Source organism: Cynocephalus volans, chromosome X (assembly GCF_027409185.1).
Source record: "Cynocephalus volans isolate mCynVol1 chromosome X, mCynVol1.pri, whole genome shotgun sequence".
Lineage (NCBI taxonomy): Eukaryota > Metazoa > Chordata > Mammalia > Dermoptera > Cynocephalidae > Cynocephalus > Cynocephalus volans.
This window is the reverse complement of record NC_084478.1, coordinates 125,546,145-125,561,920: the sequence shown is the minus strand read 5'-3', so window position 1 is coordinate 125,561,920 and position 15,776 is coordinate 125,546,145. Positions and strand designations below refer to the sequence as shown.

Here is a 15,776-nt window from a genome sequence, read left to right as displayed (position 1 = left end):
GGCCTACAATTTGCGGGACAGCCCCTCCCCCCCCACCTCCAACAAAGAACTGTCCAGCCCAAAATGTCAACAGTGATGAGGTTGAGAAAACCTGACATAAACCATTTCTTCTCCCTGGCTGTTCAGATCCCCCTGTGTTTCAGGGTTTGTATGTCACAGAACACTGAAAAGGTTGACGGAGATGGGAAAGAAAGAAAAAGGGAGGAACTGGATAAGGAAATTTTGTTAAGTTGAAGTAAACCATTTTACCCCATTTGTACTATCCTTAATTCAGTACCTCTAGTCCAGCTCCAAAAGCTCAAATTTAACAAACACCATTTTATTGAATACACCAGAAAAAGGGAAAAAAATTGACTAAGACTGACATACTACTAAGGGACAGAGCATGAAGAAGAGACTAATTTTTATGTAAATGCCTTTATTTGAACTACTGCATGGCTACCAGACTACATCACTTTTCAGAGTTAGGGTAACATAATGATCTTGAGAACTACAGCAAACAGCTTGACAAAGCAAGAGTACATTAAGTCCTACATAGAAATTCTTTAATGACCACATCTCCTTGTTTAAGTGTAAAATTAAAAAATATATTGTACACTTAGCATACTTGGTCTACCGAATCCTGTCTAACTTCTGGGCATACTCTCTCCTCAAAAGTGTCATACTTAACAGCATTTTAAATTTAAAGAGAGAGTTTGATGATACAGGTTTTAAAACAAATAAGCGTGTATTGAACCAAGTGATTTAAGACAAAATATTTCAATTGTTTACAGCTTGAGTGTGAGAGGAAAGATGCTAAATTTAAGGTACATTTTCCCTCTACCGCTAATGTGTTTTTTACTTACTGAGGAGGACCCCTTAAAAAAGGTAGCAAAATCAGAAGTCTTGTTTAATGTAATCAAAATATTCTTAAATGTACAAAAAAGGATCATGTAGAAAGAATACTGTAAAAAGATACTGATTTTAAGAATAAAAGAATAAGGAAAGCTTCCATTACATTCTGCATAGCCAGTTACTTTGGCAAATTCTCAGTACTATGAAGGTAAGCAAAGGATACTCATATCCATACCCTCTGACCATAGTTCTTGGTAAGAACTAGCATACTGGATGGAAAGCAAAATGACTGCCTAATAATATTCATATCCAATCATCTAAGCGAGTCCCAAGAGATGGACATTCTAAGAGGGAAAAAGATACATGGAGAGAAATAACATACAGACATGAGACATTTCAAGGGCAGCTTTCTAGGAGGAGGGAGTAAAATCGTTTGGCTATGAGCACATTTCAGGTGTGCCTGACAAATCCAACTTTGACTATGGGAAAGAGGAGTTGTTTATATTAGAACTCTTTCCCCTGAGAGTTCTCATGATGAGCTAGTCTTGTTAATCAAAACTAAAAGTCCTTTAAATGACCAAGAGTTCCTTAAGCCGTGAGCACTTCATCTGGAAATAGCTGACCTGCAAATCATGCACCTGGGAACAAGGTTGTTTCATTCAGATGGGTTATTTTACACTCTCTTCATTCCCCTTCCCATCAAACATGCAAACACAGTCATGACCATCTTGGGCTTTACTTCCACAAGGTCTTCAGGGAGAGCGTACACTCTGGCACCAATTCTCCTAGCCATTGACACTGCGTACCTATTTTTTGAGGAAACAAAAATTAAGATGAAATTCTTATCAGTCAAGGACACCATATGAGACAGCTATTTCTTTTGTAACTATTTGGCCGTGATGGAAATATTCCATATTGAAAGTTCAGATCAGAATGATTTTACTTTTTGTTTTCTGTTTTATTTTGATGGAGTTTGTTTTTAAGTTACACTAGGTTTTAAAGCTCTATTACTTGGGACTGGTAATATTTATTCACTCCTTTCCTCCAATGTGAAGTGAGAATTAAGCTTGAAGCACTGACTTTATATGACAATGAAATTATACATATAATTACCTAGGTTGGTTGTACAATCAATGTTGATCTCATTGTACACGTAATGAGATAACAGACACTCTCATGTGATTTTAGAGACATGGAATGCAAAATTATGCCAGATGCAAATTCCACCTGGCCTAGGTGGATGCAGTGAATACTTCCAAATATTCGAGGGAGGGGAGAGAGTCTATACGGCACATGGACAGAGTGGCGGGACCAAGGACAGGAAAGGGTAGACAAGGGAAGGGATGAAAGAACTGACATGTCATGCTAGGGGAATTTGCAGGAACAGACCTCAACTAATCTATGAAGCATTTCTAGGTGTATTGTAACAGGAATCTTTAAAGGTAAACCATGAAATTTCTGGAAAGAGAAGTTTCAAGAGTTCTTTATATATTATGGATATCACATTTATCACATTTGCTACAAATATTTTTCAAGGAAGAAGGAAATGATATGTTTAACTCCAAAGTTTTGCAGGAATTCTTCTCAGCTATCCCATCAGCCCCTGCTGTGGCCTGATTTTCAATGTAACTAGTAATGTTTTCATGGGTCACCCATGAAACCAGGTCACAGGCTAGGTCTTTGGTGAAGAAGAGAAGAGACAGGAGGAAAAGACTTTCTAAATATTGTTGAAATGTAAAAAACTATCAAAGCATAGTCTTCTGCTGAGGGCTAGCAAGCCCCCTGCCAATTTGGATACTGAGGAAGATAATCCCAACATATGCAGTAGAAGTGATGTGTGTACAGTAAAAGAGACAGAAGTGGATAATGTGTTTTAAAAAAAGATTGAGACAGACGAACACTCTGAGGTATCAATATCCTTAGCTCAGTTTTTCCTTATTGTAAGGTTATAACTGGTTTGCATTAGAACATATACTATGTTCTTTCTGTAATCCACTAAAGCAACAATTGATTGATCACCTAGTAAGTCAGGCACCATGTTAGGCTGTTATACATTTCTTTCATTTAATCTTTACAAAACCTCAAAGGTAAGTATAATTGCCTCCATTTTAATGATTAGGAATCTAAGGATCAAAGGGGTTTCCCCCAGGTGATACAACTGTTTTTTTGAAATTTAATTTAATTAATTTTTTTGGCAGCTGGCTGCTATGGGAGTCTGAACCCTTGACCTGGATGTTATCAACACTGAGCTCTAACCAACTGAACTAACTGGCCAGCCCATGACACCACTCTTAAGCAGCAGAACCTGAATTAGGATTCGGATCTCCACCCGGCTGCAAAGCCTGTGTTCTTTCCATAATATAATGCAGTCTCTCTTACTTGGCATTATTGTGCTTGTCATCTTCTGTTAGATTGCCGCTTTTAACAAGGTCATAGTTTATGCAGCCTGGCTGGATGGCATCAATTAAATCCACAACTGCCAAACTGGAGCTGATCGTCTTGTCCTAGCATAAAGGGAGAACAGATCTGAGAATCTCAATATGTACAAATTAACATGTGCTGACTTACATAAAGTGCCCAAAATAAAGCCCAGCGAATTAAAACAGAATCTTGCCGTTAGCGCAACAATAATTCTCACTCAGAAACCAAAGACTGTCTTCCAAATTATAGACTATCTAGCAAACATAATGTTTAGTAGTCAAATATGGGTTCTGACCTTAAAACTCTGAATGGAAGTTGATTTTCCAGCTTCACTCAACGCTCTGTTCACCCAGTTTACAATGATGTCATCATTAGCTTTCTGCCCCTCTCCAAGATCTTCCAGGACATTGAGGGTATATCTAAAAGAAGCAGTGGAAGAAAAGGTAACAATCTACTTTATGAGAAAAAATGCCAACATGAGAAAGATGCTTTATCTTCATTCCTTTTATTTTGAAATAAAAAAGACAAAATATTTCATGAAGAGATTCACACTTTGTGAAAAAAGTATTTCAAGTAGTAGCGGCTTACTACTGACCTACACTTTGCAGTGGTGGGGGACGATTTCCAGTGCTTCAATGAGCAAGCCAAGCAGTCTACTGCAGGCATGTTTTGTACTATTCCAACAGTGGCAATGACTTCAGATAAATCATTACTACTGTGCTTTGGCTGGTACCCAGCGTAATGAATGCTTTTCAGCATTTTGGTTAAGAGATCTTCATTTTCAAATGAATACATGGGGATGTTCATAATTTTTTCTGACAACTTTTTATTCACTGACACTAAATGAGGCTTAAATCCTCGAGGCTTCCTACAGATAAAAGGGAATATGCACAGTTCTGCTGCCTAACTTGCAAGGAGGAGTCTTCCCTGAACAACCAACATGTATTCATTACTTAAACTCATTTCAGAGTCTAAATATAATAAATTTTAAAGGTGTAGTCATTGGCACATTTACTTATTAAAAATAATAAGGACTAAATCACAAACCTGTAGTATCATGAATCTTAAATAGCTAAAATTGTGTACTGTACCTTCTCATCAGCTGCCAGACTAAAGCTAAAGTCAGGGTTTGGTTCCCATCATTCAGGTCTTGCCCTCCAATGCCAACCAGGGAGAATTTAGCAGGATGCTTCCCTAATTCAACAGCATAGTTGCAGTTTTCTAGCTGCAAGCACACAAAAGTAAGCAGTTAAAGATTTTCATTTGCTTAATCTGTATACATATCTGTGTGTGTGTGTGTGTGTGTGTGTGTGTGTGTGTTGTGTAATGCTAGGTATTAGCACACGAAAACAATAAGACCCACTTCCTGTCTTCCAGAAGCTCAGTCAGAAACTTTTGAAACAAAAGAAACATATCAAGAATAAAAATAATCTGTAATAAAGATATACAGCAATTTAATTATCTACCTTTTTCATGTTGGCTCCAAGTTTCGGGTATGGAGGTTTATTAACCTTACTCCAGTCAACAGGAACTTTAATTCGTTCATATAACTGTAAGATTACCAGGGCATCTTGCAGGTCACTAACAATTTAAAAAATAAATCAGTGTTTTCAGACAGCTGGGCATTTACTTCCTTTACAACAATAACTACACAAAAACAGTTAACACCACACTGTCAAACAATATATTTAAAACCACAGATAATACCCGACTCATATTTTCTATTAATCTGTGCTAAAAACAGAGTGAAGGCCATCTGATTCACTTAAAATTATTTATTGAGAGTTTATTGTGAGCAAGGTGTTGGGCACACAGGACAAAAATCCCTGTCCTTCCATTAGAGTCAAGAGATAGACAATAAACAAGTATAAGGATAAACAGGTAATATGATGGGGGTGTATGTAAGTGCTGTGAAAAAAAAAAAAGGAACTAGGGTTAGGAGTTAGAGAGTGGCAGGTGTTAAGACAGCAAAAGTTTCTCTAAATCAGTGTCTGGAACACAGCAAGGGTGTGAGCCATTATATGTGGCAAAGAACATTCCAGGCTGAGGAAGCAGTGAGCCAAAGGCCCTGAGGCATCATGGATGGTTTGCTTAAAATGTTCCCTGGTCTCTGTTTCAAAAAATAAAGTATTTGCTCCCTAAGGACATTTATCCATTCTATCACTTACAGTTAAAGATCATGTAAAGAAATAATTGGGCTTTTGTGTATTTGGAAAATGATGATGAAAATCGCTGCTCAACATTTTCCAATATAAATAATCACTATAAACTAACATTTAGAAAATCTTTAGAACTGTCATTATTTGTGTAGCATTCATTCATGATGTTCACAACCGTTTATAATAGCAGTAGAAAGGCTTACGCATAGAGATGGTTTACGTGGGGGTTAACACCCAGAGAGTTCATCCAGTTACGGAAGGTTCTTTCTTCACGAGTTTCTCCTATTAAGAATATTCACAATATTTATTCATTGAACACCTTGTATATGTGCATATATAAGTAATGTCAACCCATACATTACATTATTTTATCTGCTCTTATTCAGATCTAGAAATTTCTCCAGTATGAATTTCCAAGCATTATCTCTAAATACATTCTCTAGATAAATGTTTTTTTAAAAAATTTGTTGAATTTATTTTAAAATTAAAGAATACATCCTTATCACAACCAGCTAGGCAACTTAGAGGTTTCTAAACTTTTTATAATTTCTTTCTCCTCTAATCTTTCTCTAATATCTCCTCAAATCTGCATACTTCAAAGTAATTGATATTATCAGTTTAGTTTACATTTTAAAAACTTTGCTATGGTCGTATGAACCTATACTCATATTGGCTTATGTTTTTCCTCTATCCATTTTAAAATACCAAACTATACATGATTACTACTTTTACAAGCCTATGTTAAAGCAATAAATTACTTGAAACTTCAAAGGTATAAAATTTAAAGATTTTATAAGTAATGCCAGTGGACCCCCAATGGACTACTATTTGCATTTGTTAATTTTATATACTATACTTCATGCATGTATAATCTGGAAAAGGTAAATTCTGCCTTTCCCAAACTTAGACAATTATCATATATTGTTTGTTTTCTGAGGACGTAACGGTGAAAGGAGCTGGGGCCACTTCCAGTTAGTCTGACTGTGGAAGAATGAAACAGAAATACTAGAAATTTACAAGTCGAATTTAATGCATATGCATGTGCATTTTTCTGGTGAGAGGTTTGAAGAGTGGGCTAACCTTAAATATTAAAACAAAACATTTGTTTACTATGTGGCCTTATATTAAGTGACCCTAGACTACTTTACTTTAAAAGTTCACTTGTATCATTCATTTCTAGCAGCTGCCAATTTTTACTCAGTGCTTGCATCCACTTGTAGCAGATACTAAAGGAAATTGGTAAAGAAACTTTAAGTCAAGATTATGAAATCACTGTGGTCTATGTATTTCTACTCTATTGTCCTACACATTGCAGTTTGAGAAATTTTTAGTTACCTTCTAATAGAGTCCAGTCAATATCCTGGTTCTCTGGCTTAGTCAGTGCCGGGTATTTATTAAACAGGTTAGCCACAAAGGCCAAGTTCAGTTTGGGGTTCCCACTGACAACATCAGCAGGGGTAACAAACTGCCTGCAACCTAATTTATCTGCTTGTTGAAGCATGCTCTCAGCTCTCTTCAAATCATCTGTTTCCTGTTAAAGTCAAATAAGAAGACATTTTTGAAAGGCCATCCTAAAAATATAGAAATTTTCCCTACAATCATAGTCTGGGTATACAATTCTACTTTCTTTTAGCCAACATACGGTATTTATTATAAAATTGTTTTGAATGCAAAGAAAAAAAGTTGGCTCAGCTGGACATGTAGTACCTTTAAAATACTCTAGAGGGAGCCAGATCACATATTTAACTACTGAGTACACTTAATTGGGATTACATCTCTCCTGGCAAAATGCATCAAGAAAAAAGCTAAATTGGAAATAGAAAAAATAAAACAAAAAGAGAAAAGCTCGAACTGTTCAGATTTTTTTTTAAAAAATGGGCCCTAAAGAAGGTGTACCACTGAAAAAGATGATGGACACCAAATAACAAAAGAAAACATGAGCACAGGCTCAGAGGTAAAATGAGTGTTGGGAGAAGAGTGGGGTGCCTGGATGGTGGTGGTAAGGGAGGTTTGAGGGGTACAGACTAGCGGGAAATAACACTGGCTAGGAGAGAAGGAGCATGATTGTGTAGGGCCTTAAATGCTTAGTAGAGCATTTTAGACTGACTTCTAGAGTCAGTAGGTGAAATCCTTGAAGGATTCTGAGGGAAGAGACAAAGAAAAGAGTGTTTTGAGAAGATCAGTCAGGAAAGACTGACTGGAGTAGGGCTGTATGAGAATCGGAATCAGTTAGTACACTGGTGCCATTCACCCAAGCATAAGATCTCCTGGCTGGCCATCCCAGATAGCTTCCTTAATGCACAGGATGGCACCTTATTCCTACAAGAGGGATCTGAGATGAAGAGTTTTGCATTTAACGTGTAGACAGAAATATAAGCACACAAGTCAGTTACAAATTCAGTTCTTGTAAGGGCACTGAGTGTAAAATGGTTTAAGTGTAATCCACTTAAGCCTATTGTATAATAGGCTAGATATGCAGATTTTGTTAATTAGTAGAAAGCATTCCATATATAATGGATACAAAGAACCACAGAATCCTAGAAACTTGGGACTAAATAGTGTAGTCCAACTCTTTATTTTATAGATGAGCAAAGTGAGATCCAGTTTGGGGAAGAAACTTGTGAAGGTCACTGAAAAATTAGTGACATACCAGAGAACGTGGTTCCTGACAGTGATTCCCCCAAATTGTATTTCCTGGATCAGCAGTTTGTATACATACTCACTTTACTGTCAACACAGGAACATTATAGATGTATATATGAACAGGCAATCATTAAATCTGTTACTGTGGTTATAATCAGAATACTTGGAAATGGTTAGTCTCTAGCGCTTATTTCCCCGTACTTACTTTAAAGATTTTATGCCACCCATGTAAGCCAATGCTACCACAATTACTCATTAATACACTATCAAAATAAATCAAAGTTAATTTTTGCCTCTGACTTATATGTGCAGTAATACACTTAAAAATGTTTAAAATTGTCAACACCACTACATGCAATTATAAAAATTCTTGTATTTATAAGAAATTGACAACAATTTTGAAAGAGTGTAGAATTCAAGAGCACCTATACTTACATTGAAACCTGACATGTTAATGTCTATCTGTGGTTCACCTTCCTTTTGTCCTTTTGGTGCAATTTGATTGAGAAGATGAAAATAGGCTTTGGAATCCTACAAATGAATTGGAAATGTCAGTCAGATCATACAAAGAATGAATGTATCCTATTGTCCCATGTTTGGAAAGATATCTGCACTAGGTTTTGTGAGAATATATAGCACAAATCTGTCTTCTAATTTAACAGATCATTTTTTTCCCAAAACAGTCATCTATCTGTCTTATGTCTGTCTTGAATATGGATGAACTGGATTTTGACACAACTTTATAATTTATGGAAGTCATCAATGCAATAAGGCTAATAAACATATAACTTAGTTCTGTACCTTCACTGAATTACTGAAGTCAATAAGCTTGACAGATAAAACAAGCATGAAAAAATAAAGTAGGAGAGCAGAAATCCAGGAAGCATAGGGAAAGAGAAAATAAACAGGTTATATCATTACAAAGCACAATATACACCATAACCTATGTGGAAGAGATTAACTCTGTTAAAGGTATATTTAATTGTAAATTTAAATGACAAAAAGTTTAAAATGAGAAACACTTTAGTAGGTGAAATAACATTTAACCCTTTATGATCTGAATGTACTTAACAAATAAGCTTCTCTTTTTGTTTTAAGCCCCTGGACTCTTTTATCACTTGGAACCCCAATACATAAAACAAAGTGGAGTTGCTCATATTGGGGGTGGGATGGGTGAATTCAGGCTGTGTAGACATTCCACAGAACACAGCTTGAAAACCATTGTACCAGCGCAAAGTCTTGTAAGTGTCTTCACACACGTCAAATACAATTCTGCCTCTCTGGAATACTAGAGGGCAGCAACTTGGGTCAAGATTCCTTCATCCTGCTGTATTTGAAGACTACCTTCCCAGCTATGTTAGTTTTCTATCCCTGGGCCTTGAAAGTCCAGACAGGCTATGAAGGAGTGTTTCTCATAGGAAGCTCCGTAGACAAAGTGCATCCTCATTCCCTGAGAAAACTGTTCAATATGTGGACTACTGGATTCAACCCCAGCCCTACCACATATGAATCTCTGGGAGCTGTCCAGAAGGCTGCATCTTAAACCAATTACCCAAGTGAGTTTGAAACTCAGTGCCATAAATGATTTTACTAATGGGAAAATCAGGTGAGCAGAAGCCATTCCAGAGAAACTCATGAAATGCCAACCCAGATCCTATCATTAAGGGGCATAGGATTTACCTCTTTCTAAGGAATAGTGCATTACAGCTGTGAAAGTACATTCACTTCAAATTACTTGCTAAAGTTACATAAACAATTTATAATCTAATCCTGTGCACTTATGAACAGGTAAAGAGCAGAGCCAGGAGACCTGAAATTGGCTTTACAGTTGAAAATTTGAACTTGAATATAGATAAACTGGAAGTTAGTTTTAGCATTCCCAAACAATATTTTGCTTTTTAAAAATATTCAAAGCATCTTTCATTAAAATATAAAAAGATTTCCTCTTGTACACTTAAAATATGTCCCAGTACATAAAATCCATTTACAAATAGTTTTCAGGAGCATATCTAATGCATGAAGCAAAGTATGTCTGGCCAAACATGATGTGTAAGTTGAAAGAGGGGGTCAGTTGGTCTTATAATTTTGGGGTTATCTTTAATTTTCAATGATGAGATCAGTAGTACAAGTATCCCATTGCTTTCTCTAACCACTGAACAAACTGATATGATCACAGAATATTGTTTTCATAGCCCTGTTGGTCAGTGACATCTGACAAAGATCCTCGAGTTTGTTCCCTATGTCTCAACATCTGGATTTTGGAGAACATTCAGTCAGTCAATGAGAACTGCACCATATTTGCTACAGTAATGTTGGCACTTTTTACATGAGAAGCCAAAGACAACGCATGATAAATGAATGCCACCAATGTCTCCCTCCACTGCTAGTTTTTTCCTACTGCTCATGGTGAGCCATGAGTGCCAAAATTCAATTCAACACAAGAAATATTTGAGGGTCTTTTATGTACCAGGTATTGTGTTAGAGGTCAGCTTTAGTAGGAGGACCCTGGGACAAAGGCTGAGGTAGGAGACCCGGACATAAATAAGCTCATCACTACCCTCAAGGAATTCAACATCTAAAGATGAGAGAATATGACAGGAGAGAAGCCAAACAAGAAAGGTCAAAGGAAATCTTGAGGCCCTTCTTCTCTCTTCTAGGTCTTTACTAACAGGTACCCTAAGGCCTGGGAAAGGCAGTTAGAAATAGAGCAGTCATGTCTCATCCTTTTATACTCCATGTTCAACATTTGGCAAGATATAAAAAATTAGCACTATAATACTTCTACCCTTTTCAATGAAATGAAATATACTTGGTGCTCATGCTCCTTACTGGCTCTACCTCTCTACTGAAACCTACCATCAGGGCCAAGAGGCAACAAGGCTTGGTGATATACTATTAAGATTTTCTCTCTGTTCCAGTGGGATAAAATTCCCCCAGCTGTTATATCCCACAAAAGGGTTACAGTTCTTTGCACAGTTACCTTGATGTCAGCACTAAAATTGTTGATTTTTTGCCACCCCGAGTTTTCCAAATGAAAGTTTGCCCATCGAAGCAGAAGCTCTTCTGGAGACAATTTCATAAGCTCCTCCAAAGTCTCACCTTCTCGAAGTAAAGCAGCCAAGGCTGGAAGAAAAAAATCCCACAACCAATATATGATATGATAATGGTCATGCCAAGTTCATTCAGTCTTTTGATGCTCTGTCAAGTAACAGAGGTGCAAAAACTAGCGTGACATAGTTCCTGGTTTTAAGATACTCATAGTCTAATAAAAAAGATATATCAGTAGATAATAATAATACAAGGTGATATAGATAGAGACATGGTATTATGAAATTGCATAGCAAATATATATTATAATTTATTCATTCTATTCTTTATTATGCTTCCTATTCCAAACATGCTTTTAATTTTAACACTTTCATTTCATGTCATATATTTATATGAATTGTTCTTATTTAATACTTCTAAGATCAGGAATTTGGGGAAGAATATTTAAAATTTTAGAATCTTTTGCTTTACTTTTTGATCAAAGTAGTCTACAAACTATGGTATTTATATTTAAGTATAATTCATCAATTAACTCTTGAAAGGTTAAACCTATTTTTAAAGGAATATAATTGGACCTTACATTTTCTATAGCATCTAACAACGTAAGGACTGTTTAGTAATTTTTTTGTTGCTGAAATGAATGTGGAAGTAGCCAAACTTTTCTTGGTAAGTGTTCCCATAGGTAATAGGTAAAAGCTTGGGTGTTTGCATAGAGAACTCTCTAAATTTAAATACTGATTTAAAAAGAAGTTGTGTAGTGCTTATGCAATAATTGCCTCCCATAAAATGAAAGGAGATTCATGCTGGACAAGAAGATTAAAACTGCCTGATTTCTGAAGAGGTCCAATTAATACTTACATCAGGCAAATTTCATGTTCAATGAACTCTGCTTTACATCAGGTCATTATTTTTGTTATTTTTTCATTAACTATCCAGCAAATATTTATTAAAACCTATTATTCATCAAGCATTGAGCTAGGTACTGGGGACACAGATATGAATATGACAGGGTTATGGCTGCTAGTAATCTCACATAAGTAAGATAGTCAGACAGATAAAGGCAACAGAGTGTGATGAGTGCAATGAAAAAAGTATTTTATGGGACAGGGTGGAAGATAAACCTGCACAATGCGGGGAGGGGACTGGTAGGACAGGACTTTCTTGAGAAGGTCACATGTGAATTATCAGGAACCAAAGTATACTTTATCCAGAGGAAGATGGGTGTGTGTGTGTGTGTGTGTGTGTGTGTGTGTGTGTGTGTTGTCAGGGATGCACAAGCCAACACGTGTGTGTGTGTGTATGGGTGTGTGTGTGTGTGTGTGTGTGTTGTCAGGGATGCACAAGCCAACACGTGTGTGTGTGTGTATGGGTGTGTGTGTGTGTGTGTGTGTGTGTGTGTGTGTGTGTGTGTGTTGTCAGGGATGCACAAGCCAACACCATGTCATTTTGTCACTCAGGGAATTAAGCAAGAGCAAAGGCAGCATGGCCATTTGTACCGAGCCCTTCAGTTTCCCACCTTCACCAAATCAAAGGCTGGGAAGAATTAAATAGCTGACATTTATGCACCTGAAGCCTTAGCAAAGATAAATAATTTGATTTATTTCACGAGCCAATGTCATTTTATTTTGTTCTCTCCCTTTCTTTTTTGAATGAACTTCAACTCCTTTAAACAAGACAAATACCCCTTTGAAGAAGGCCAGCAAATAGAATAATTTTACTCATCCAAAAGTAAGTACCTTTGAGTGGATTGAAAATGTTAGCATAATAAAGTCTTGAAAGTGCAAAAAAGTACTGTTGATAGATATTATGAAACCTTGAAATTACTGAGAATCCCAAATATATATTCTTCCCCCAAAGTAACTGAGGATTCAGATGGTGATGCTAGAGATTTCTGGAATAAAATATGAATATTTGAAGTGGTGCTCAATATTTCAAACTTTATAAGGGAGAGGATAATGTTGTATTTCCTAGGATCCAATGAGAATTATATTGCATATGCTTATACATTGTATAAATTGATGATGTGATATAAAAACCTATGCTGTAAAAGAAATAATGCTTCTGCTTGTTCAGGAAGTGTGGGATCATCAAGGGTAGGTTAGAAGATTTTTGAAGAAGTCTAAATCTATGATATAATATAAAAAGTATTAAAATAACAGGTGATGGTGCACAATATTGGAGCTGAGGGTGGTGATGGGGTGTGGGTTGAGTGGGCAGAGCAGAAAAGAATAGATACCAAATTTGGGACCTTGGGAAAGTTCCTTAACCTCTCTGTGCTTTCGTTGTCTTCCTTGTAAAATGAATTTTAAATTGCCAGACAAATGTTAATTGCTACTAAAGAAGAGAGTTATATATCTGGGCTGTTTTCCTGAATAACTCTATAACATTATCTTATGTTAATTCCAGCTATCATTTAGTCATCTCAATTAAGTGAAATCATGACAGTCCACATGACTAGGAAAAAAACACCAACAAACAACATTAAAATAACAACTGTGTTCCATTACCTTCATTCCTGCTTAATTCAATGTCAGCGAACAAACCAATCTTAATGATCTGCCAAAGCAGTCCCAAAACTAGATGAGGTTTCCCAGCCCGCAAATCCTCTGCACCAATGTTCACAACGTGACACCCAATGGCAGAAGCAGAGTTCAGTGCCAAGTTCAAGTTTTCCTGCAAGACAGCCAAATTACACACTTGCTTCTTGACGTTTCCATTTTTTTAGCAGTCTACTTCTTCCTTCACTGAAAATAACACCTATATATAACCCGCAGAAAACAAATTCCAGACTTAGCTATAGCTAAAACAAATCTGAGCCTTATTGCTATTATCTTTTGCAGAATTCTATGGGAAGTTAACTTGGTATTTTTATTTTGGTCCCTTTTGAAGTATGCTGACACTAAAAGAAAAGGTTGAATGACCAGAATACATATATCCATGTGAGTAAAGTGTCATATTTCTAAAAATGCCTAAATGGGAGTCCAGTAGTATTGCATACACCTGAAAGAGTTATCAGTCTCCACATCCCAAGGGGTGCTCTTGCCTGAGGGAATGTTGCTAATAATCTAATACAGATGCTCCTCGACTTATGATGGGGTTACATCCCAATAAACCCATCGTAAGTCAAAAATGAATTTAATACACCTAATCATAGCCTACCTTAAACGTGCTCAGAACACTTAACGTTAGCCCACAGTTGGGCAAAATCATCTAACACAAAGCCTATTTTATTAGAATAAAGTATTCAATAGTTCATATAACTTACTGAATATTGCACCGAAAGTGAAAACAGAATGGTTGTATGTTTTCTACTGAAAGCATGTCACTTTCACCCCATCGTAAAGTCAGCCATCGTAAATCGGGGATCATCTGTACTCATTTGAGGGAAAAGAAAAATGCTCCATTCCTTAAGCATACCAGTTAATTAAGAACTTAAATATTTTTGCTTATTTCTACAATGTGGACCATTTTATGTAATGCAAAGAACATAAAGCTTTGGAGTTAGATCAGGATTTGAACTGCAGTTCCAGCATTAACCTCTGGCAAGCTCAGAAACCTTTCTGAGTCCCAGGTCTCTTTGTAAAATCTGAATAATAATCCCAAACTCAGAGTTGTTATGAGGATTAAATGAAAACATACAGAGTGCAGAGCCTGTGGTCTGTAGAACAGGTCTTTGGGGCGGGGAGGGTGGGGAAAACACACATACCTGAATGATGAAGGGTGTAAGTTTCTTCTTGTTGATTGCTCTTTCATCAATTGTATCAGGAACTGAAAGGTTGATCATTTTACTGAAATAAAAATGAAAAAGAAATGAATAGATTTACTTTTAAAGAGCCTGTAAATACTGACAAATATTTAAAGGCTCATTACAGCATGTCTTTTATGTAATCTCAAAAAACGAATGCAATAGATGACTTTTATTTTGTTAATCACAAAAAAACATGTATACACAAAAAGCTAATTAAGAAAAAGGACCAAAATGTTTATAGTAGTTGTATTTCTGAGTAAGGGATTGGGACATATTTCCCATTTTAATTTTTTTGTTTCACATTCTCTTATAAGAATGAGTAACTTGGACATTGAAAAAAACTTTATTAAATAAATGATAAAAACATAAAATCACACACTGAAAATAAGTCTCTTCTAGATTATGTAATTCACAATTAAACTACCATTTATCCACAAAGCAGTAAAATTAGTTGAACACACCAGATTTTTTCATTCACCAAATATTTACTAAGTGCCTCAACATACACTATATTTTATTTTATTTTAAATTTTTTATTAGCATATTCATTGTTACAAATCATACTTATTCTTTATGCCCCTTATCCAATCTCTCCCCTTCCCCTCTGCCTTTCTCCCTCCCCACCCCCTCCCCCTTTTTCCTTCCCCCTTCCCTTCCCCCTCTAATAACCATAGATTTGTTCTCTCCATCTGAAAATTAACTGCTCCTCTGTTGGTTTGTTGCCTAGATGATGAGGATATGTCCAGCACTGAGACAGGTGTGATCAAGTCCTCCCCTATCATCATAAATCAGATGCTTTTCTATTACTCTGGAAAACATACACTATATTTGGTGCTGATACAAGATGAGTATACCTTATCTGAAATGTTTTGGATTTTGGATTTTTTCGGGTTTTGGAATATTTGCAGATACGTTTTTTTTTT

At 36.2% G+C, this 15,776-nt stretch overlaps 1 protein-coding gene across 2 annotated transcripts in view; it reads right to left on the bottom strand.

The window, feature by feature from the left end:
• Positions 1-401: 401 nt before the first annotated feature.
• PLS3 (plastin 3) overlaps positions 402-15,776 on the bottom strand; it is a 72,912-nt gene continuing 57,537 nt past the window's right edge. For both annotated transcript variants that reach the window (XM_063083164.1, XM_063083163.1), the window contains 11 exons: positions 14,812-14,893; positions 13,613-13,778; positions 11,038-11,180; positions 8,493-8,588; positions 6,750-6,945; positions 5,618-5,696; positions 4,722-4,836; positions 4,347-4,480; positions 3,551-3,674; positions 3,214-3,338; positions 402-1,640 (listed from right to left, as the gene is read on the bottom strand). In XM_063083164.1, the coding sequence (XP_062939234.1) occupies positions 1,508-1,640; positions 3,214-3,338; positions 3,551-3,674; positions 4,347-4,480; positions 4,722-4,836; positions 5,618-5,696; positions 6,750-6,945; positions 8,493-8,588; positions 11,038-11,180; positions 13,613-13,778; positions 14,812-14,893 (1,393 nt within the window). In that variant the 3' untranslated portion in view covers positions 402-1,507. The remainder of the gene's footprint in view (positions 1,641-3,213; positions 3,339-3,550; positions 3,675-4,346; positions 4,481-4,721; positions 4,837-5,617; positions 5,697-6,749; positions 6,946-8,492; positions 8,589-11,037; positions 11,181-13,612; positions 13,779-14,811; positions 14,894-15,776) is intronic.